Genomic DNA, 23,904 nt, shown 5'->3' on the forward strand with positions numbered 1-23,904 from the left:
TGGACTTCAGTCAAACGCCCTGATGGTGTTGGAAGGGGCGGCAGGGTAGAGAGAAATGGAAAGGCATAGGCCTGATGGATAAATTAGAGGAGCCATTTGTCTGAAGTGATAGCCTGCCACCCCTGGAGGAAATATTGGATCCTGCCTCCACTACAACAATGATGTGCCGTGGAAATGAGTTAAAAATTATATATGGTGGCCTCACAAAAATTTTTCAGTCCGAAATCAAAGCAAAAGCATACCTTGATGAACTTTCTTAGAACTGACTTATATTATTGTTGCATGTTTGACTATGCTGTAATCAGGGTATGACTTGGTACGAAGGGAGGCATTGATACAATTCAATGATTTAACGGTTTTCATTCAACAATTAATAGGTTGTTGTTAGTTTTGGGTGCTATTACGGGTTCCTTCTATTCGCAACTTCAGGATTTTTTTTCTTCTCATTTGCCATTATTTAGGTGTTGTCAAAGGCGGTAGCTTAGATGTCGTGCTGTGACTGCATCACCCAGACTCTGGCCGAGTCTGATTGCCCACTGTGAGAAGTTGGCCTGATATATGATGCTCACTAGTTCTAGTGATCACCTTGTATCAGTCAAAACAACCCTTATGGTGATTGGTTGTAAGTCAACCTTATAGACCGGCTATCCTAGTAGCATGGACAAAAGCAGTCTTTAGGCTAAACTCTGAATGGCATGTGAAGCCAGCTGTTTTACCACATATAACCACTTGAATACCAAATGAAAGGAGACCACACAGGTTGTTATGAAAATAAACAGATATTTATTAACTAACATACACCTCTGAACTCTTTATGAGGTCAGAGGGATAAGCACATGACAATACTAAAAAGGAAATAAGAGTTTGCACAATATTTACAAGTGCGCCATAGGGGAACGACAAACCATATACTCAAAACAATGGAATGCGAGGAAAGAAAATACTGTAAGGAGATCCAGAGGCTGGAGGATCGCTGGGACTACGCTACAAACTAGGTAAGTAAGGAGCAGGAGGCCCACGGGACTCACGTGCAGAGTGGAAACTTTCACGCGGGATGCGTACCAACGTCTATGGATACTACAGTGTTAGAAAGTTACGGATTCCGGACGAACCCGGCTGGATGGAGGGAAAACAACAGTGGACCTGGACACTAGGAGAGTGAACACAGACTCCAGCACCTAGAAGCTTTAGTTACCTAACCCACAGGCTGCGGGTGCATAGGGCTGAAGTTGCGTCGGGTTTGCTGCGTTGATCCCGGTGATGCCTGAAACAAGGAGTTGCTGGCAGGCAGCCAGATGGAGGATTCCGGTGGTTCCAGGGATGGAACTAGGAAGAAGAAGTCCTGAAAGGGAAGGGGAAGGGGACAGAGTCTCGGTTACTAGCCAGTGACGGTGCTGGAACCAGGAGGGAACCAGATGCTGTCGCCGCAGTCAGGTGAAGGAAGGGTCGCTTCTCTCTGTAGCTGCGCGGACCAGGTGCTGCTCTTCACGACCAGGCTGGAGGCACGAGCTGTCCCACGTAGTCTGCTGCTGTTGTTGGCGGTGTTGGATCGTCGATCTGGTCAACAGGCCTTGGCTAATGCAAGCCACGCTGTGGAACTAAGATGGCGTCTGGTGCGGACCAGGAGGGTCCGGGGTGCTTCTCTGTCACAAGGAAGCAAGGGCCAGTCTGGGTGACCAGACCAGCAGTGTTGGATTCTTCGGGTCGTCGTCTCAGAGGTCACGAGCCAGCCGGCAAGTGACGAGACAACAGGACAAGCAGCAACCAGGCAAAAGGGCCCCACGCAGATCTCGTGGATGCTGGGGGGGCTGGTCTTTGGTGCAGAAGCTGCGTCGGTGTGGGGCTTCTCAGACCCCAATGCACTCACTCGAGGATCCCTCGGCGGCCGTGCTGGAAGCGCTGTGCAGGTTTCTCAAGATGGCCGTCTCCACGTTGCTCGTCGCACCCACGGGTCCCAGCTGTGCTGTGTATGTGGGTAGAGGTCAGAGGAGTCTGGAGGTCCGGGTCTTGTGGAGCTGAGTCGTCGGATTCCGGGATGGAAGGACTTGCAGCAAACCGCACAGGAGCTTGGTGGTGCCTGTGAAGCAGGATGGTCACTCCCTGACCATAGGGGAGATTCTTCAGTCTTCTGGTAATCAGGAGGTCGAAGGTCAAGAGTTCTTCGTGGAAGTTGTCAAGATTAATCTAAAGGGGAATGGGACCAGCCCCTGCCTTTATTCAGCTACAGGGGGCTGCACTACGACTAGGTCCCTCCTCTGGGTGGGACCAGGAAGGGGGTGGTTACACCCCCTTTCCTTTTTCCGGTCTTGCGCCAGCTCTGGGGCTGGAGTGCCCCAGGAACTGGTTCTGACCGGTGTATGCACAGGGACACCTTGTGTGCCCCAGGCATGTCTCATTCCTTTCAGCCCTGGCCTACCTAATACACAAAATCCTGTCTGGGGTGGTGCTAGTCTGAGAAGTGATGAGTGTGTACTCCATAGAAAATAACAAAGAGTTCTTATCAGGAATAATATCCGTTCTTTCAAGTTGTCATAAAGAGGACAGAACTATTTCTGGTTGCAATAGGACATCTTTATTATTTTTTGTAGAACATGGACAGCCGACACGTGTTTCGCCCCCTCTTGGCGAGTTGCCCCGGGGCTTTGTCAAGGCTAATTTCACATATATGGCGTATATTATTATGGTTTCCAATTTTTGTAATATCCAAGGTACAGGGAGTTCAGTACTCCAGGAGCAGAAGTTCTTCTGTGAGTTCTCTTCAATGTTCTTTTCACTCCACACTACGTAGGTAGTAAGAGCAGCAAGGCGGGTCCAAGAGACGAATCAAGGTGCTAGCACCTCCCAAGGCAGGAAACCCTTTGTCCGAGCCTCCCTCGCTGGAAGGACTCCCAGCAGCAGGAGGTAAGACTTGTGTCTGTGGTGGCAGCATCCATTTTGTGATGCTGAGGCTCGAGTTAACTTTAACCGGGGTTCACAGTTACATACAGGTCGTGTCCCTCTAGAAGGGTGGAATGCTACCCCCGTCGCCAGAACTGGCGAGGGGGTAGTATTCCAATTCGTATGACACCTTACTCGACATGTTTTAATAATGCTATGCCAAAGTTAGCAATAACCGCGAGGATTATAATGCACTTAAGAGTATATGGTATAGCATTATCATGGAAAAGGACTTGGTTCCGAAAGCTGCAGACAGGCTCAGCTCATGCTAGAGCACCGTCTCACATAATCCCAAGCACTCCGCCTCTAGGATTGTTAAGGCCTGCCATAGGAGTGAATTATAGGAGTATATGTGTCCATTTTAGGGTTAGATATAGGTATACTATGTCTAAAGCAAAAGGTGATTACACCACCTTGCCCCAGCTGATTGATCAGCCAGTTGTGTCAGATTTGGATGGCCAGCCAGGGGGGGCATAATACATGCTGCAGTCCCTGGTAGGCCTTGGGTGCACTTATGCCCTGGGTACCTATGGTACACTGTACAAGGACTTACAAGAGTGACCCAATACCAATTGGTAAATGCACCTAAAGTACATGGATGTCAATTTAGACAGAGAGCAGCTAGGCTGTGGGTCTGATTAGCAGGCCCACAGCCAGGGAAAGTCGTAAACCAGTGAAGCAAAAAGCAAAAATCTGTTGTGACCATAGGATTGCAGACCCTACTCTCCTACAGCCGCCAAATGTACTTTGATGGAGGAGTAGGCCAGGCCCGACTGTGCCAGATGTAACAGGTAAGGTAAGACTTGCTCTGGTGAGGAAGAGAAAGGGCGTATCCCTTGATCTGCACACCAAACACAAAATTGCTTCCATTTCAGGGAATACGTTTTGGAAGTGCTATCCGCCCGTGCTTTGGCAAGAATGTTTCTACAGTCTTGCGGAATATTCAGATTTTGGAACTCTCGGAACTCAGGAGCCATGCGGCTAACCTGAGAGATTTCAGATCCGGATGTTGAACTTGTCTGTCGTTCATTGTGAGCAGAGATGGGCACTGCTTCAGGCGGATTGGCGGTCTCAGGGATAGATGGTTAAGTTCTGTAAACCAATGCTGCCTCGGCCAAGTTGGGGCTATTAGAAATAGAGTACAAGGCTCCACCTTCATCTTCCTTAGGACTCTGGGAAGCATCGGGAATGGCGGAAAGGTGTACGCAAAGACGTTGCGCCATGCGATAGAAAATGCATTCCCTAGAGATCCTGACTGGGGATGCCAACTTGCGAAGTGTGGGCATTTGGCGTTCATCCTTGTCGCAAATAGATCGTTCTGTGGCGTGCCCCATCCGGAAAAGATTTGGTTGATAATCTGTTGATCTAGTTCCCACTCGTGTGATGATGTTTTCTGCCTGCTCAACAAGTCGGCGAGTACATTGTCTGTGCCTGGGACATATTCCGCCCGTAGGGCTACGTTGTTCATTATTAGCCAGTTCCAGATTTTTTGCGACTCGCGAGAGAGTGTCAGCGAGCGCGTCCCTCCCAGTTTGTTGAGATAGTGCATCGTCGTAGTGTTGTCTGTCCTGACGAGCACTAGGCAGTTTTTGATCCTTGGCAGGAAGGACTGCAAGGCCAGGAAGACCGCTCTCAGTTCGAGCAGATTGATATGGAGTTTTTTCTCTGCAACTGACCATTTTCCGCTTATCTGCAGTTCTTGCAGAAAGGCCCCCCAACCTTTCAAGGAGGCGTCCGTTGTGATGACATGAGGAGCTGCAGGAAGCAGGAATGTCAATCCTTGAGACAGGTTCTTTGACGACATCCACCAGCGTAAAGCCTTGACCATTTGAAACGTCACCTTTATGCGGTCGTCGAATGACCCCATACATTGTACTGACTGCTTGGAAAGTGCCTCTAGCAGAGGACGCATCCTTAGACGGCAATGAGGTATCAATAGGATGCACGATGACATCATCCTCAATAGGGCCTTGAAGAGGCGGACGGTCAACACTTTCTTCGAGGCCACTCCAGAGGCTAGTGATAGGAGTTTGCGTTTTCTCTCCTGCGATGGGAACGCTCTTGCAGAACATGTTGCGCCTAGAAAGGTAATGGTTTGAGAAGGCTGCAGGGCCGACTTCCCTTGGTTGAGAGTAAGACCCAGATGATTGAAGAGACTCAGACAGGCGTTGGAAGATCTGGAAGCGTTTTTGAAGGATGGTGCCTTGATTAGCCAGTCGTCCAGATATGGGAAGACTTGGTGACCGTGCTGCCTGAGGTACGCCGCCACTGGGGAAAGACATTTTGTGAAGATGCAGGGCGCCGACTTGAGTCCAAAGGGCAGGACACGGAACTGGAAATGTCTGCCCGCTACTGCAAATCTCAGGTACTTTTTGTGATTCTTGTGAATTGGTATATGAAAATACGCATCCTGTAAATCCAGTGACGCCATGAAATACCCCTCCTGGTGACCATGCGAAACGACTGCTTCTTCAAGAATTTGTTCAAAGTCTAGGATTGGCCTCCATTTCTTTTCTTTTTTCTGGATCAGAAAAAAATCGGGAATAAAATCCCTTTCCCCTCTGTGATGGTGGTACCTTCTCCATTGCTCCTTTCTGTAGCATGACAGAGATTTCTCGTAGAAGCAGTCCTAAGTTCTTGTGATGCATTGGGCAAGGTGGAGTTTGCGGAGGAGTGTTCATAAATTCCAAATTGAAGGACCCAACGGTCCGTAGTAATTCTCCTCCAATTGTTTAGAAAGTGGGTAAGTTTTACTCCAATTTTTAATAAGTGTGATAAGGTCTGGACTGGCTGGAGAAACAGGTCATTGTCTTCTTCAGTTATTTCTCTTTTGTCCTTTGCCCCAAAAGGATGACTTTCCATACGAGGATTGTTGGCCCTGTTGTTGGCACTGCTGGTACTGTGGTCTACTCTGATTGGAAGAGTAAGATGACCTGTTTTGGTAACCTCCCCTATAGGAAGATTGACCTCTTCCTCTGTTTCCTCGAAAGGACTGATTCTTATACTGGAGCGTGCCCAGTGCTCTTGCAGTGTCAGTGTCCTTTTTAATATTTTGTAGAGCCTCGTCAATCTTGGAGCCAAACAGTATTTGGCCGTCATATGGCATATCCAGAACCCTTGACTGCACCTCAGGTCGGAATGAGGTCGCTTTCAACCATCCCTGCCTCCTAAAAATCGCTGTTCCGGCTAGTTGGCGGAATCCTGTCATTGCCACGTCCATTGCGCACAGTGTATAATTTCTGAAGCGGATGTTTGACCCTCCAGAAGTATGGTTTTTACCTCCTCCATAGAGGCATCCGGCAATTCAGACAGGTATGGGGCTATATCAGCCCACAGTTGTCTATTATAGCGCCCCAGAAGCGCTAGGGCATTTGTCTCTAACAGTTATCGCCTACATTGTGGAAAATCGTTTTCCGATGTTGTCCAATTTCCTTCCCTCCTTATCCGGCGGCGCCGATAAGGGAGATGAGGGATTTCTGGAATTCTTCTGTGCCGCCTGCGTCACCACCGAATCAGGTTTAGGATGACCTGTCAGGCAGGCCGGCGCCGTATTTGGAGCTTTGTATTTTTTTTCCAAACGAGGAACCACTGGTGAAACCGAGGTGGGATTCTGCATAACCTGAACCCCCTGTGTCCAAAGTTAATCAATAATCGGAATCGACCTCGTTGATTACTTAAGAGGTTCTTTGAAATCGTACAGGACGCAGTCCTGCTCCTGGTAATCCATTGTCATTTGGAAGTGCTTAGCGACCCTTTCCACCACATTATGGAAACCACCGATGTCCACCGGCGGAGAATCCGAGGTGGCGGGCACTGGAGATGCTGGGGAAGGTATAACGTAATCGTCCCAGTCCTCATGGACAGATTGATCGTCCTGCACTTCACCTTCCTCTTATTGTTCCTCCTCTTCTTCTTCTTCATCAGAAGATTGAGGTCTTGGCAAATCCACCCTTTCCTGCTGGATCACTAAGGGCGGCGGTCGTGGTCTTGGTGATGGCACTGCCGTGGCAGTTGGAGGAGCTGGAGATTCTGGGAATCTCTGCATGTAATCTTGGATGAGGTATCGCAGATCTGTAACCAAGGATGCTGGAAGACAGACCATAGGTGTAATTTGTGATGCAACTACCTCCTCCTGAACATCCTCCTCATCTGAGCTCAGGCATTTAACATGCAGCTCTGAGGGGCTATTTGCTTGAAACATATCCCCATCATCAGAGTCCTCATCTTGAAGGAGACATGTTGGTGGTAAATGCTGCACACGGCTAGGAGAAGTTAACTCTGGCGTTAGCGTTTTTCTGGAGATTTTCAGACGTACGGAAGCTGTTTGAAATCCAGAAACACTCAACATCAACGGGCCCGTCGACGGAGTGATCGTCGATAGAGAAGTGTCGACAGAGGTCATACTCTGTAAATTTGTCGTCGACGGGGTCGTCGACAGTATACATGGTACCGTTGTCGATGGCTTTGATGCTGCCGTCGACAGTGTCGTCTGTGTCGTCGACGAGACCTTCGTCGATAGGGCCTTAGTCGATGGGGTCTTCGTCGACGGCGTCGATGACGACGGTGATGATCGACGTCGACGCTGTAGTCGGCGAGGAAATAGTCGGCGGGATCTTGGGCGTCGACGATGATCTCTTAGTAACAATCGACGACGATAAAGCCTTATGTGCCGTCGACTATGGGGTCGTCGTCGATGAGGATAATGACGACGATGCTGTCGTCGTCAAGACTGTCGTCGTCGACGGCGGCGCAGGCTTTTTGAAGGTGTGAACCTCCTTTTCAGAAGCTGATTTCGACAGAGCCTCTGAAGACTTTCTTGGTGTCTTCTTTAGAGGAGCGTCCAGAGGGCTAGGGGAAGCTACTCTTGGCCTTTTCAGAGATGTGTTTGAGGAGACCGAAGAGCCCTCACTTTTCTCAGAGGAATTCAAATTATCTCTATCCTTGAGCCTTTGGAGCCAGATTAAAAGGCGTCCTTCTCGGTCTTTGAGAGTTTTGGTAGAAAAAGTTTGACATACCTTGCAGTCCTTAGCTGAATAATCAGAGTACAGGCAGTCCTTATGTTGGTCATCTATGTGGAGTCTTTTCTTTCCACAAGAGCCACACGCTCTAAAGAGACCTTTCTTAGGAGTGTCAGCCATAGTGTACAGCTTTCACTTGAGGGAAATATCCAAATGTTGAAGAAAAAGCTTTGAAGAAACAAACCTGAGCAGAACTCAAGGGGAGACTCCCTTTGCAAAACGTGCAGTAGAAAATCTGAGGGACTGAGGCTCCTGCCAGGAAGGTTCTAGAGGGAGGTGACAGCTGATTGGCTCTTTAGAGTTTGGTCCTTTTTACATAAGGACAGGGATATGTTACTAAGGTGAGGCCTTTAGGCCTACTATTCTCTATATGTCTATAGGACATTACTTATTTATGTACCGGGGACTCCCATCCCGACGACGGAGAATGATTCAGGCATGGGAATCTATGAAAGACACCCATAATACTGGATAATTTGTGAATATGTGCAAGTAAGCCCTCCTGGAACTCTTGGGAGGGCTAACATCCGGAAAAAATAAGGATTGCAATCGTATGCATCACCTTCCCATGTTTCACAGACTACTTCAAAGGCACGACTTGATGTGATTCCTCCCGCATAATCAGAATAGCTCCTTGGTGGTGATAAGAACTAAGCAATTTTTATTAGGCAAGCCTATGTAGTTCTGTATGGCCCGACTCCTGAACAAGAAGATCTGTATTCTTCACTCTACCAGTGCCATACTGTGGTATTTAGCAAGGCTTGAGTGTGTAGTGTCTGTGTTACTTGCACTACAGGCTTGATTGCATTTAACACAAGCTAATATAGTATTGCTTTTGGATTTAAAATCAGTGCGAGCATGATGCAAATTAAAGGTCTAGAAAGCAGGCTAATGTGACTTTTGCTGCTGTAGTTTAAATGTGAGCTTGGTTTGCTATGCTTTTTTCATAACTCATGCTAACAGGAGCAAGAAAGAAAATGTTCATTTTCTGTTGCAGGCATTATAAATAGCAATGAGGGAGATGACCTTGTGCGTTTTGTCTTCAAGGAAGATTGAAGGAAAGTAACAGTAGATTTAAATGTGCACTTTCTGATCAAGAAGAACTGCTTGAATATACTGTATAAAGAATACAGAAGCCAAGCCTGAGCCGACTCCCTTCTCGGTCCAAGAGGCACCATGCCTTAAAAATGTATATAGACGGACTGGTTGTTGGAGGGAATGCTGAACCATGGATCCAACTCCTGGCCTGAAGACAGAAAAATGTATGCTGTGAGGCATTTCATGATGTGGCATACTGTCAGGATATACCGAACCATGCTCGTAGACAGCTGGTTGGCTCAGACTAAGGAAGAAACTAGTAATTCAGGGATGTGTGATAAAATACAATATGAACCTAGATAACTTTTGCCCTAATTTGTGTAAATATTGCGAAACGGTTTAGAATACTTACAATAATTATGATGTATATGCTTTGTTTGCAAATGATGCGTAACAAAGACCCACACAGTAAAGTACGAATCATTATGTGCCGAACAAATTTCGGGGATACAGGTAGGGCTTTATGTATACTAGCTGTGGGTGAGAGATTCTCTGAAAGATTTGTCTGACTCCTAGCATCGCTTTTCAAATGAGCTTAACCCATTCGGGGCAAAGTGAAAGACCCAGTTCTCCTTTGCTCCAAAATGTTGCATTTACCTCTTGGGGTTTGGGGGATCAACTGCGAGTGACCCAAAAAATTCAGGCGAACACCACTACACCATTCGGAGAAATACTGATAAGATGGCTATATCAGGCCAAGGAGGCATTACTGTGCAGAGCTAGGTGTGGACAGGTCTCTCCTCAGCTCACGAGACCAAAAGACAGCATTCTTAAATATAGTTCTCCTGTCCCATCTGTAAGGCAGGCATCTCCCAAACAGATGAAATGAGATAGAGTCAGAACAGGGTATAATCTTTTATGCACTTTCTACAAAGAAAACACACAAATAATTTCATACAGTTTAATCAAATTCTCATCTCTATTCCTGAAGAACACGAACATACTTTTAGCTGTGAAACTAGATTAATTTTTAGCGCAAAAAATAAGAAATGCTGCATTGAAGCACAAGGCATTAAATATGGAGAGCACGCAATCTTCCTTCAGCTGCTGAAGAAATGTGATCATTAGATCCGAAGAATTGTTTCAGAAACCGTATTCAGGGATGTAAAAGCAATTATGGGCGCCCTACCAATTGTGCCATATTATCAAGCTGAATAAAATAAGCTTAAGTTATTATAGCAATTACACAGAACACAACTTAAAATTCACTGGTTTCCCCACAAAGCAGTTAAAATGTTTGCTTTGCTATTACTGTAAAGTAGCTGCTCTTTGCATGTCGAGTTGTTATAAGAAATGTCTGCACACAATTACAAATACTCCCATAGCAATAGGCCATTCAGTTCATTCAATGTACCACCAGTGCAGTTTGTACGACAATGGAGTGGAATTTCAAGTAATCTAACCTGCAGATGCTGCGTCACTGCTTCCATTTTCTGTGACCCTCATTGACTGGCTGCTGTGAGGCCGTCGCCTCTCATTCTGGGGTTCCAAGATGTCTCTGTATTTCGACACCATTAGGACAGAGATAAAGTACACCACTGCCAAGGCAAGGAACTGAGCCTGTTTGCTATCCTCCTAAAAGATGGGAAACAAAGATTTTGCCATTAGCCATCGCATTCCTTGGTTTTGTTATCTTCATATTAACCACTGTATTTTTTCCCAAATTCCACCTATAACCGTCTACCACAGAGAAACGCCTGTTTTGTTTCTCAAAATGAAACCGGACATATGTGCCGCTGTGGAATGAAAATATGTTTATCTGCCAGCATTTGCAGCTGCAATACTAAAGAAACAACACCTATTGTTGAGTGTTATTTTACATCCCCAAATCACATCATTGGAGCACGAAACCTTCCAACACTTAACTGAAATCCTTTTAGCTGGGAAAATGCTGTCATACCACCTTCAACAGTTGTGCCAATACATGTCCATACTGTAAAACAAATCAACTGACTGAAATGAGCACAGAAATACAAAACGCCCGCTCCACCTCGTGCTATATGACATATAATATCACAGGGCTGGTGTGAATTACAGCACTGACTTTGCCGCTTACTTCCCATTAGGTCCTAAAGAGAAAAGCGTTTGAAATTTGTTGAGAAACCATAGGTGAATGGAGACCAAACTGATTGCTAATCGTGATGCACAAGATATTCATTTAAACTTCTAATTAAGCAGAAGGGGCAATGCAATGCCAAAACTAATAAAAGAGAGCATGGCCTTGCAAATCCATTGTTCATTCAGCTAGGACGTCGATATTCGGGAGTTAATGAACAGAGAGGTACAGAGAGAGCCCAAGATTGATCAAAGACCCTAACGTCATTGATTTGAAATGGCGACGAGTGATGGTTTTCGCTGCCCATCAATTTCTTTAAACTTTTCTATAGCTGGTGTATATGTAGATCTAATGTCTGGAGAGTACTCCAAGGCCTTTGACCGTATCCAAGTGGGATTTATATACCGCAAACCTCGTTGCACACACACATAGGAGCGCTATGCAAAATAGAGGTTCTACAATACAGACAAATTGTGCTGTACAGTTTGTGTGGAAGAAGTGATGGGGTGGAGTTACTGACAGGTTGGTGGGTGGAATGAAGGGGAGACTGGAAGAAATTAGAGAGGGAGGGTGATGAATGTGGTGGTGTTACAGAAGGTGGTGAGGATGGTGTAGCAGGTGACACATTCTTCAGATGGTGAGATATAGGCAAAGTTAAATAGAAGTAGTTTTTTTTTGTTGAAAGGAAATGGTTTCTAAAGTGGGGAAGTAAAGGTGTAGATTATTTTAATGCGTTAGATTTTGTTATTTCTACAGTGTCTCTCTAATTATTTTCCTTAAGAGTAGTATTACAATATAATATGCATCTGAGGTAACCATAATGCAATATAATACACAAAAGTACTGTTAGAATGTAGCTGTTTTGTTATTAATTGACAAATAGAATTGAAATAGCTACAACAAAAAACTTAGGCTATATAAACAATTCTGATAACGTCTCAGAGCGTTCCATATACAACTAGAACATCTTGAAGATCAACCAGTAACTGGTTTGCCAAATTATAAGTACTTTAAGGAGCACAAAGAAATACAAGTTGGTGTCCTTGATAATTACTTGCAAAGTTAATGTAAGTCGCATACTATTCCTTGATGTACTACTTTATATGTGCGTGTTCAGGGCAGTATTCAAGGGTGGTGGTCAAAGGCAAAAGGAATCCCATCCACTTCACAGCCGTATAATAGAAGATTTTTTTGTACCAGTGAATAAGTTACTTACCGTTGTTAACGCTTTATCTTGTAGAAACTAGTTCTAGCTGCAGATTCCTTACCTTAGAATTATCCCCAGCCACCCGACAGGATCTGGACATTTTTCTACAGCAGCACCTGTGCACGTCAGTAGAGGGCGGCGAGTGACACTAACAACGTCGTCCACCTGAAGAGGTGTTGTTCGAGTTCATATAAGCTATTCCCTAACGTAATTTTTTTCCGCAACTACTTTCCATGCAAAAACGCAGTGGAAACAGTGTGCCCCCCCCAAAAAAATCCTCTTTTTCAAAGGCTGTTATATTACGAATTATGGGCTGTTTGGTGTGTCTGATATTCCTAAAAAAAAATGTTGCAACTAAAAGCACAAAGGTGCATAGACGGGATCTAGAAGAAAAGGCGCAGAGCGGGGAGGATGGGTGGGTGGGTTAATAAGAAATCTGAGGCTAGATCTAGTCTCCTACCAGATAAGGTATTACCAAAGGTAAGTAACTTATTCATATGATAGAGAGGTCTAGCCGCAGATTCCTTACCTTAGAATTGGTATTCAAGCACCACCATCCCAGGAGAGGGTCTGCAAACTGATTCCAAGAAAAATCCCTGACTAGGCTATCTGGTCCGCATAAGAAAAAGAGAAACAGCTTGCCAGGAAGTAATGGGTGTAAGAAAGCAGCCCACCAGAAAACTCAGGGAGAAGCCAGTACGAAACCGAATCAGCAGCCGTGCAAAGACATGGGTGTAAATGCATGGCAGAGGAACAAGATATGTGGGAAGAACACTCCATATAAACATAGCACTACAATGCCTCTTGGAAGGGCAACCAGTTCTGGATACTGAGGCGGGAGTCTAAGGACAAAGGCTAATATTACTGGACCAAGTTCCCAGCCATAGAAGTAGGCATGGCATAGAGCTCCAACAAACTGCTGATAAAGCATTGAGAGCGATAGCAACAATCATGGTCATGTACCACGTTAAGCAGAGGAAACACGTTGAGAGAAAGAGGAGGATCTCTGGGACTATGCAGCATAGAAACTCAAGAAAAGAAGGTATAAAACACATATCATTGGAGATGTATTAAAATATATATGCTATGTATGAATATAAACATATACAGAATTCACAGTGGACAATAATAGGTGTCCAAGAAGGGTACATAAAAGGAACACAACAACGGCTACAGGCCGAAGGCGAGAAAACGGCAAACTGGGACCCAGCCATATAGCCCATCTTAAGGGAAAGGGCGGTGAGGAAGTACACATCCCAGAAAACTAAAGGAGCAGACAGACACATCACTACCGACAGAACGGTACGATTAGGAAGACGAGAGACAATTGAAAAGAACACAACCCCGCTAGAATAGAGAAATAAAGATCATAATGGAGGATTGGAAAAAGGGACCGAGGTGGATGGGGCCAACACCTGGGAGTCCAATACAGACAACCAGGCCACAGTGTAAAAGAAAATAGTATTGGAAGACCAACACCTGAAATGAAAGTCCAACCAAAGGGCCAGTGTAAAAAGAGAAGAAACAGACAGCGAGGCAGTGACTTGAGCCTAGAAAGCAGGAAGGCCAGAAGCAAGGAAAAGTCAGTGTATGCTCGGGACAACCGGTGCCCAGCTAACAAGCCAGGGAACTACGTGGGTGAGGATCCAGACGCCACCAAAGATCATACTTGGGAGCCCATAAGTACAAAGAAGATGAGCCCACAAAGGGTGAGAACTGCAATGCGCTCCGCAAGAAGAGGAGGAAATACCCCAGAAAAGAATCCTAAGGGATCACAAACCTCCGCACAATCCAACCCAGAGTGGACGGGTAAGGAATCCAAGCCCGAGAAGAACAGAAGAGGAGCATTTGCCAAATACCCTCAAAAAGAGTAGAAGGCACACCTGAAGAACAGCCAGGCCAGCAACGAAACGCTAGGGTTGGCATTGGAGGTGTTATGGAAACAGCTCCACCCAAAAGTGAAAGCAACCGCTGCTGGGCGCAAGGCAGAAGAGGAGGAAAAACATGCCATGCACAGGCATAGAAGAGGTAGAGTGGCTGAGATCCTTCTTGACCAACCGTACCCAGAGAGTCCAAATGGGGGACCAGGTGTCGACTTTGGGCTCCCTGACCTGTGGAGTCCCCCAGGGCTCTGCTTTGTCTCCACTCCTCTTTAACATCTATTTGCAGCCCTTGGTGGTGGCGCTCACAGGCAGGGATTGCCAGGTCTTTAACTACGCTGATGACACCCAACTCCTAGTCCGTCTTGATGATACAAGCCAGGCACAAGAATCAGTGAGAAATCTTCTCAGGTTCACTGTTAACTGGATGGCAGCCAATTCGGTAAAAATCAACCCTGACAACCCCAAGGTGCCTATTGTTCCAGCTCAAAATAGCCCTTGGTGTGAATTGTTCTGGCCCTCAGAATTAGGAGTGGCACCAACTCCAGTACCAGTAGTAAAGAGCCTGGGCATTAATATAGATTCTGATCTGTCAATGACTAGCCAGGTATCGGCAGTGGTGGGTATCTGTATGGGCCTACTCAGGCAATTACAGAAACTTGTTCCCCTTCTCTCTACCTCTGTCCTACAATCAATTGTATCAGCTAGGGTCATCTTCCGGCTAGACTATGGGAATGCCCTTTATTTAGGCATCCCACAGAAGCTACTGAGGAGACTGCAGGTTGTACAAAATGATGCTGCTAGGTACATTTTTAGCCTCCCTAGGTACACGAGAGCCACCCCCTGCTGCATAAACTGCACTGGCTCCTATTGAACAGCGGGTCCACTTTAAGAGCCTGTGTATAGCCCATAAGGCCCTACATGGAGATGCGCAAAATATATAAAAGACAGAGTACAAAAGTACGTGCCGGGTCGGGCTCTGCTTTCCTCAGAGACCTGCAGACTAGCCTCCTCCAGATACAACCTTAAGACCAAAGGGGGCAGAGCGTTCTCGGTCCTCCTGCCTCGGATCTGGAATGATCTACCAGAGTCCTTGCGCAAGGAATCAGCCCTGCTCCCCTTTAGAAAGCTGTTAAAAACCCACCTGTTTAGAGAAACATTGACATCTGTGTAATCCTCCGCCCTGCAGTCACGCAGTGCCCTGCTCCTTCTTTTAAGCACTTAGAGACCAGTGGTAATTTGCGCTATCTATACTACTATTATAAAGGAAGAACTTTGAACCTTTGAGGCGGGTAAACTGGGGAACCACAGCGCCAATCCACACACCCGATACATCGTTGTAATCGTCAGGGTGTGCAGATGGACATAGGCTATATAAACGTAATAAATTTACGTTATTTCAAAAATTTACCGGAAAAAAAGTAGTCCTTTGGAAGAAGCGCCGGCCGCGACGTGCGTGCGGACGTGAGGAGCCCGGGGAGGAGCGGCGACCAGGAGCGCAGGGAGGAGCGGCGGACATGGCGGTGAGGAGCGGCGGACATGGCGGTGAGGAGCGGCGGACAGGCGGTGAGGAGCGGCGGACAGGCGGTGAGGAGCGGCGGACAGGCGGTGAGGAGCGGCGGACAGGCGGTGAGGAGCGGCGGACAGGCGGTGAGGAGCGGCGGACAGGCGGTGAGGAGCGGCGGACAGGCGGTGAGGAGCGGCGGACAGGCGGATGAGGAGCGGTGAGCGGCGGATGAGGTAGGTTTTAGTTAGGAGCGGTGAGCGGCGGAAAAATGAAGCAAAAATGACAATCGTGAGCAAGAGGAAGCAAACGGAGCATTACAAAAGTGAGCCAAACGGTGCATTACAGGAGGAAAAAGTTACGTGTGCAGGTTACAAAAGCGTAGAAAGTAAACATAGAGGTATAGGAGGAAAATGTGGCGTGTTCAGGTTACAAAAGCGTACAAATTAAACATAGAGGTATAATACTGCAATATATGGAGGAAGGCTCCAGGGGACCCAAGGAAAACGTTGGGGCGGGCGGGGGCCCTAAAGCCTAATTGCTCCCGGACAACGTCGGGACGGGCTGCTAGTATAAAAATAAAATAACATAACATAACCACTGCCAAGATACAGACACGGGATGGCCACAAGGAAGGAGAGACAGAGAGACAGACAGAGAGACAGAGAGACAGAGAGACAGAGAGACAGAGAGACAGAGAGACAGAGAGACAGAGAGACAGAGAGACAGAGAGACAGAGAGACAGAGAGACAGAGAGACAGAGAGACAGAGAGACAGAGAGACAGAGAGACAGAGAGACAGAGAGACAGACAGACAGACAGACAGACAGACAGACAGACAGACAGACAGAGACAGACAAAGAAAGAAAATATATGCCGGTGCAGGGCATCACAAGGAACAGCACGTGGAGAGGCGAGTGAAAAGAGGAATCCAACTGGCGCTGCCCTATAACGTCTCACACAAAAAGAAATGAAGGCGACCATATCCAGCCAGACTGAGCACAGGAGGAAGGGAGGACGTACAGCAATCAGGGCTTAAGATTTTGCTCCACTTTAACTATCCCGGAAACGGCTTAAAGAGAAGACACCTTGAGAGCCAAACAGATATTGGACATCAAAAGGCATGTCCACCAAAGAGAAACTGGAGGTACAGAGCTAGGCACACTGGCAAAGAGCTACTGAAAGGGTCATTGCCCACCCAACAGAATCTGTGACATTCACGCCACCACGAATCAGCAATGTAGCCGCCTGTTGGCCTTCCTGGAACAACTGAGCAAGAGTGTCCCAAGAGTCATCAGGGACGGAGAGGAGAACGCCCGAGACTGAATCCCACAATAGATGAGAAAAACAGCCCATAACAAAAGTATATTAAGGGACTGCAGGGCGGAGCTGATAGCAGAAAAGATATATTGGCCAAAAGCATCCAGCCCTTTAGGCTCCCTTTCTGGAGGGACGTCCGCCACAGAGCTGTTTGGGGAGGCTGTAGCAGCCCGAAACACAAAGCTTCATGGAGATGGCTGACGGAAAAGGCAGAGCGGGTCTCCAGTGGCAGGATAGTGATTATGAGCAATAGACCGGTCCACAGTTGCCTTTGAAATGGGCTTAGCCCAGGTCCCAAACAGAATATTAAAGAGGGCTACATGGAAGGGAAAGCAGGCTTAGTTCTCAGCTGGCCCTGCTGAAGCACCCAAAGGAGGGGATCAATGGCCACTTCCAAAGAAGGAAGCTGCAGCCCCAGAACTACATCATCTATCCTTAAAAGCAGAGTTGCCTCTGAAGCGAGTCAAGGAGGAGAAAACAGGCCAGAAGACGGGGCAGAGTCAAGGGCACTAGCATCATCAAGGTCAGAAACCCAATGAAACTCCGAAGGAGGCACATCTATGTGAGCACACACATCACCAAAATACCCTTGTACAATGGAGAAAAAAAAGCAGGGTAGCCCAAAGATCAACCAGAACCGTTACAGACATCGAGAACACAACACCTTGGCATCGAGAAGAGAAACTAGAGGCGATTGGTGTTGTCGAAGCCAGAGTTGGCGTCCAACATATCCAATGCAGGTATTATAGGTGGAAACCATGAGGGGCTGTGCACCGGAGCCAAAAGGAAGTCTAGCACGAATTTGGAGGACCCCGCTGATACCAAGGGAGGTCCCGCCGGCGTGGAGTCAGTCGAGGGCTCACAGACCTCCTCGGGCCGAGAGGTGTGCCTGGGGAAGGTTGAGGCCAAAAATGGCATGAAGGGTGAGACAGAAGTACCTCATCTGAGCCACAGTCACCTGGGTGCCAGGAACAACCAGAAGGTGTGGAACAGACACCTGCTTCGACTCTAATATCAGAGGAATAGGAGGCTTGACAGGGACACCGCGGGTGCATGGTCAAGTTGTGGGAAGGCCACAGCGCTGACCAACTACGGCGCAACTTACCAGGTAAAAGCGAGGACGAAGGGCATTGGAAGATGGCCCTCAACCGGTCCTCGGAGAAAGAAGATGAATGTGACCGACGAGTGGCCATCGACCAATGGGCGGCTACTCGTGTCATGAGCTGCTACAGCAGAGCTGATGACAGAAGCTGAAGACACGAGCTGCACCGTTCGGAGTCAGGGTGGGTGCCTAGATACTACATGCAAATAGGATGCGGGCCAGACATTGTAGACCCCAGGACCTTGAAGATATCCTGAACAAAGCACACTGTCATCGATAAACGTCGAGATAGGCCAAAAATGGGCAGAGGTGCCGCACTCCGGATCCGTGCGGAAAGGAAGAAACTGACGTCAGCACGTCAGGGGAGAGCTTATGTGTACTCTAACCACATCACATCCAGTGGTCTATATCGTTACAGAGCCACTCAGAACCCTTTACCAACGCGCGGAGGTACTCCCATACAAAAATTTCCAGAGCCAGGCTGGGGATTATTCTAAGGTAAAGAATCTGCGACTAGATATCTCTATCAGATATGGAATGTTTTTTTCCATACAGTGAAAGGTGCTGGTCAGGCACTCAATAACACTGACATGCCTGATTTGTTTAACAGGAAAAGGAGATAGTAAAAGTTATCATATTTACTGAATGTAATGTGGGAAAGATGAAGAAAAAAAAAAAGATTCTAGGCATTGTCAAAACACTCATGATAATTAAATGACATTCAATAAATACATCAAACAATACATTGATAGGTTAATGATAAACTACATCAAATCTAAATAAAGCATACAGTCGGCTTAGCATTGATCTTAAAATAGCAACTGTAAGTTGGTAATTTCAGCAAATAGATCTATAAATTACATTTGATAAGGTATGAGCATCATCTGCGTAAATATGGATTTGCAGACAGTGCATCTTAACGAAGTGTGCAAGAAATACAGATAACAATTAAATATTACGGTGGACAGAGACTAACCCTGGGGATATCGTATAAAACCCTCACACTGGGGGGCGTGTCTAAGATGGCGACGGAGTAGGACGTCTCTTCAGGTCCCTCCGGCGCCACGATTTACAAAGCTTTGTCCAGCGTCCTCTCGGGAGCACAGCTTGCCTTCAGATTGCCTAGAGGAGTCCCGCGGGGTGATTCGGATCCAAGCGGCGTTCTTTCGGAGTCCCTAGCTGCTCGGGGAGCGGAGATAACGGGAGGCCTGCTGACAGCCGCTGGGCTCGAAACCTAAGGCGGACAGGCCGGTGAGACGTCGGAGGTGCCGCGGCAGGACCCATAGGTGCTGTCTGTGGGGCATCGGGGATCTCCCTGCCCCCGGAACAAAACGCAGCGGTGTGGCGGTGGTGGCATCTTAAGTCCCGGAGGACGGAGGGGACAGCCGCCAGTGAGACGTGGGCCCTGGCGAACAGCATCACCCGAGGTTGGGATTGGGAGGCCTAGTGGTTGCGGCCCCCACCTGGCTGAGCACCTGAGGACTTGCCATCCGGGACCCGGAAAAGCTGGGGCAGTGACGTTGCTGCCGGGGTCCCCGCGACCGAGACGGCCTGTGCGGAGCGGCTGGCGGTCAGAGGTGAGACCCGGCGGCCTGACCTAATCGAGGCCGGGGATTGAGGGCCTAGCCAACAGGCCACCGGCAGCGCGGAGGACTCCAGCTCGGCCACGGACAGTGGGGGGATAGAGCGCTTGCCACCAGCGTCCCCCACCGAATGCAGAGGAGGCCTGGGGGCGAACCACGAGTGAGGAACAGGCCCGGTGATAGGCCCCCCCTGGTCCGGGTGAGGGAGTTAAGCCGAAGCTGCTAAGTGGAGCTGGACGAGACGGGCCTGCATTTGTGGCCTCAGCCCTGATGCGCTGACTTTGACCGTGGCCCTGCTCCTCTTCCCACCCACCAGAGTTTCGGGGGGAGACCCCAAGACGCAGCTCCGACTTACCCCCAGGGGGTACCCGCCGGCCACCTGCGACTGCAAGGGGGCTGAGCCTAGACTCCCGGGAGTAGAGGACAGTGAGCGGGCCTGCCCGGGGCCCTCACCTGACGGGGGTGCACAGAGTGGTAAGCAAGGCGATTTGTCCGGAGCGGTGGATCGGACACAGCGTGATTGCGGGCAGACTCCGCAAGGGACAGGAGAAAACGGGCAAGGAGGGCCAACCAGGGGGGAACTCCTCGTCGACGCCACCGGGCCCTAGCAACTCCCCTAAACAGAAGGACGGCGATGCCCCGGCTACCAAGGCCTTTATGTTAGAACTGTTTGCAGCAATAAAAGAAGATATATCCGAACTACGCACCCAGCTGGCCTCGGATCTTCGCGAGGTCCGGAGGGATGTAGGGGTAACTTACTGTTACAACGCAACTTTTACGTCGTAATGCTGTTACAACGCAGCTTTTACAACGCTGGTTCCATTACATCGGATGCTATTACAACGCAGGATATTACATAGCAGATGCTATTACAACGCATACCATTACATCGTAAGTATTGGTAAGTATATAATTTTTATTTTATTTTATTTAATATTATTTAATTAATTTAATTAATATTAACTATAAATAAATTTATTTATGTTTTTTAATATTATAAATTAAATATATTAATTTAAGTAATTTTTAAAATAAGTATGAGTATAGGAGTATATGTTTTGGGGTACTGAGGTATATGTTTTGGGGTATAGGGGTATTTTTAGGTTTTAGGGCAGGGTTTGGGTTTTGTGGTACAGGGGTGTTTTTAGGTTTCAGGGCAGGGTTTGGGTTTTGGGGTACAGGGGTGGTTTTAGGGCAGGGTTTGGGTTTTGGGGTACAGGGGTGTTTTTAGGTTTCAGGGCAGGGTTTGGGTTTTGGGGTACAGGGGTGTTTTTAGGTTTTAGGGCAGGGTTTGGGTTTTGGGGTACAGGGGTGTTTTTAGGTTTTAGGGCAGGGTTTGAGTTTTGGGGTACAGGGGTGTTTTTAGGTTTCAGGGCAGGGTTTGGGTTTTGGGGTACAGGGGTGTTTTTAGGTTTTAGGGCAGGGTTTGGGTTTTGGGGTACAGGGGTGTTTTTAGGTTTCAGGGCAGGGTTTGGGTTTTGGGGTACAGGGGTGTTTTTAGGTTTCAGGGCAGGGTTTGGGTTTTGGGGTACAGAGGTGTTTTTAGGTTTCAGGGCAGGGTTTGAGTTTTGGGGTACAGGGGTGTTTTTAGGTTTCAGGGCAGGGTTTGGGTTTTGGGGTACAGGGGTGTTTTTAGGTTTTAGGGCTGGGTTTAGGTTTTGGGGTACAGGGGTATTTTTAGGTTTTAGGGCTGGGTTTGGGTTTTGGGGTTCAGGGGTATTTTTAGGGTTTATTTTTCTTAAAGTACGACTTTAATTAAATTAAATTAATTAAATAAATTATAATTAATTAAATTTATTAAATCAAATTAATTACAATTTTAAGATTAATTCAATTATATTAATTAAATTAATTAAATTTAAATAATTACTATTATAAAATGTATTAAATTAATAAAATTATATTAATTTAATTACATTAATTCCTATTTAAAATTAAATTAAACTTATTTAAATAAATTATATTAATTACATTTTTACAATTTTTTAAATTATATTAGTAAAATAAAATTAATTAAATTAACTTAATTACATTTTTTTAAAAAAGTTATACTTACCTATACTTACGATGTAATGGTATGCGTTGTAATAGCATCTGCTATGTAATATCCTGCGTTGTAATGGCATCCGATGTAATGGAACCTGCGTTGTAAAAGTTGCGATGTTACAGCATGCGTTGTAAAATAACGCGTTGTAACATCATAGATCCGTAGATCGGCATAGTTGAAAGGGTGGCGAAGCTTGAGGAGCATGACCTGGGCCGAGCAGGTGATGTCCATCAGTTGCAACAAGACATCCTCAGGCTTACAGAGCAGAACCTGGATCTCCAATCTCACGCTGAAGACTTGGAAAACCGCTCCCGCCGGAATAACATCCGTATCCGGGCGGTGCCATGCGGAGGAGAGGCCGGAGACGTGCGGGGCTACGTAGAGGCCCTTTTCCTGCAGATCTTAGATGAGGCAGACTTAAGTGAAATCCGCATGGATAGGGTTCACAGAGTGGGCCTACCGAGAGGAGCTGGGGCACAGCCACCGGACATCTTGGTGTGTGTCTATGATTTCCAGCTCAAGGAGAGAATATTGCGGAAGGCCAGGGGGATCACCTCTCTACAATTTCGAGACCATCGACCCCAGCTTTTCCAGAACCTGGCGGCCTCTACGCTCCAGAAACGACGTGAGTTTCGACCGGTGACTTCCTTTCTGCGTGAGCAAAATGTGTCTTACTCCTGGGGTCACCCGTTCAGAATCATCTTCAGATGGCAGAACAGACTGGTCCAGATCAGGTCCTTACAGGATGCCAAGGACCTCCTTGGCCTGGATGATACTGCTTCCACCTCGAGAGATGGGAGCCCTCGACGGAGGCAGCAGCGATGTTCTTCCTCTTGGCAGAGAGTGGGGGGACCGACAGTGGCGACGAGACTGGACCCCGCATCGGGCCTGCAGGAAAGAGGGGCAGCAGTGGGGGCGGTGGCCTCGGCGACAGTGAATTCCTCACTGCACAGCTCTTCAGCGGCCTGATCCCGAGAGTGCTATCGACTGGGCGCCCCCCCCCCCCCCATCAGGTACTGTGGACAATATGTTCTTTGTGGAACTGCACCGCAGGGAGGGGCCCTGGAGCCCAGAGGACTGCGGACTAGACTTGTTCGGTTCGCATCTGACACCGGTGCCACACTACTTGGTATCCTTTACAAATGTTTTCCTTTTCTTTCTGGTTGGGGTTGTTTGGTTTCTGGGGACTTGGAGGTTGGGGTTGGGGGCAGGGGGGGAAGGGGAGGGAGTGGTGGTAACAGGGGGAAGAGCATGGGTGTGCGATTTGACTCGATGTGTGATGGTTGGTTGGGGCGGGCCGCGAGGTGGGTTTATGACTGTACTATGTACTTCAACGGAAAGTCCCTTCCACTGACGACTACGGCTCCCTTGGTTCATGGGGTGATGAGAGGTGGGAGGAGGGAGGATGGGGGTCTCGCCTGGTTGCCCGGGGTTGGTGGGGAAGGTCGTTGGGATTAGGGAGCGGGGGGGACTCGGGCTGAGATGCGAGGGCCTCCCCCAGCGGCCTCCCGCGAGGGGTTGGAGGATGACAGGTGCGATCTACGACAGGGGGATGTGTGGCTGTTCCGCCGTGTGTGGAGGGGGAGAATGTGGATCGGTATGGGCCTCATAGATGAGCATAAAGGGGTGACTGCTCTGTAATGCCTGTGATCATAGGCACATGGAATGTTAAAGGTCTGAACTCCCCACAGAAGCGCCAGAAAATCTGGAAATACATTGTCAACCATCACTTAGAAGTGGTAGGCCTCCAAGAAACACACCTGGCCCGCAAAGATGAAACTAGGCTGAAACAAACAATTTCCACTCATCTATCGATCCTCCACACATGGGGTGGCCCTGATGTTTCGCTCCCCCCTCCATTTCAACCGGTGGGGGTCCGAAATGACAGGGAGGGACGTACTACTCAGTAGGTCATGTACGTTCCTGGTCCTCTACGCCCCCAATGTAGGCCAGAACTGCTTCCTATGAGACCTCCTCCGAGAGGTGGAGGGCTTTGTAGAAGGGAAGCTCGTGGTCCTAGGGGACTTTAATTTGGTATGGGACAGAGACCTGGACTGCTCTCAGCGCCTGAGGTCTGACGCTGGAGTTTTTGCCGCAGAGACCCAGGACAAAATTAGAGACCTGGGCCTTCTTGATGGATGGCGTGCCCTCCA

General features: G+C 47.8%; 1 protein-coding gene across 1 annotated transcript in view; it reads right to left on the bottom strand.

Moving 5' to 3' along the window:
• Positions 1-23,904, bottom strand: part of LRBA (LPS responsive beige-like anchor protein) — a 2,444,222-nt gene that overhangs the window by 1,885,789 nt on the left and 534,529 nt on the right. Inside the window, exon 29 of the mRNA XM_086962285.1 lies at positions 10,457-10,628. Within this exon, the coding sequence (XP_086818411.1) occupies positions 10,457-10,628 (172 nt within the window). The remainder of the gene's footprint in view (positions 1-10,456; positions 10,629-23,904) is intronic.

Source organism: Lissotriton vulgaris, chromosome 3_1 (assembly GCF_964263255.1).
Source record: "Lissotriton vulgaris chromosome 3_1, aLisVul1.2, whole genome shotgun sequence".
Lineage (NCBI taxonomy): Eukaryota > Metazoa > Chordata > Amphibia > Caudata > Salamandridae > Lissotriton > Lissotriton vulgaris.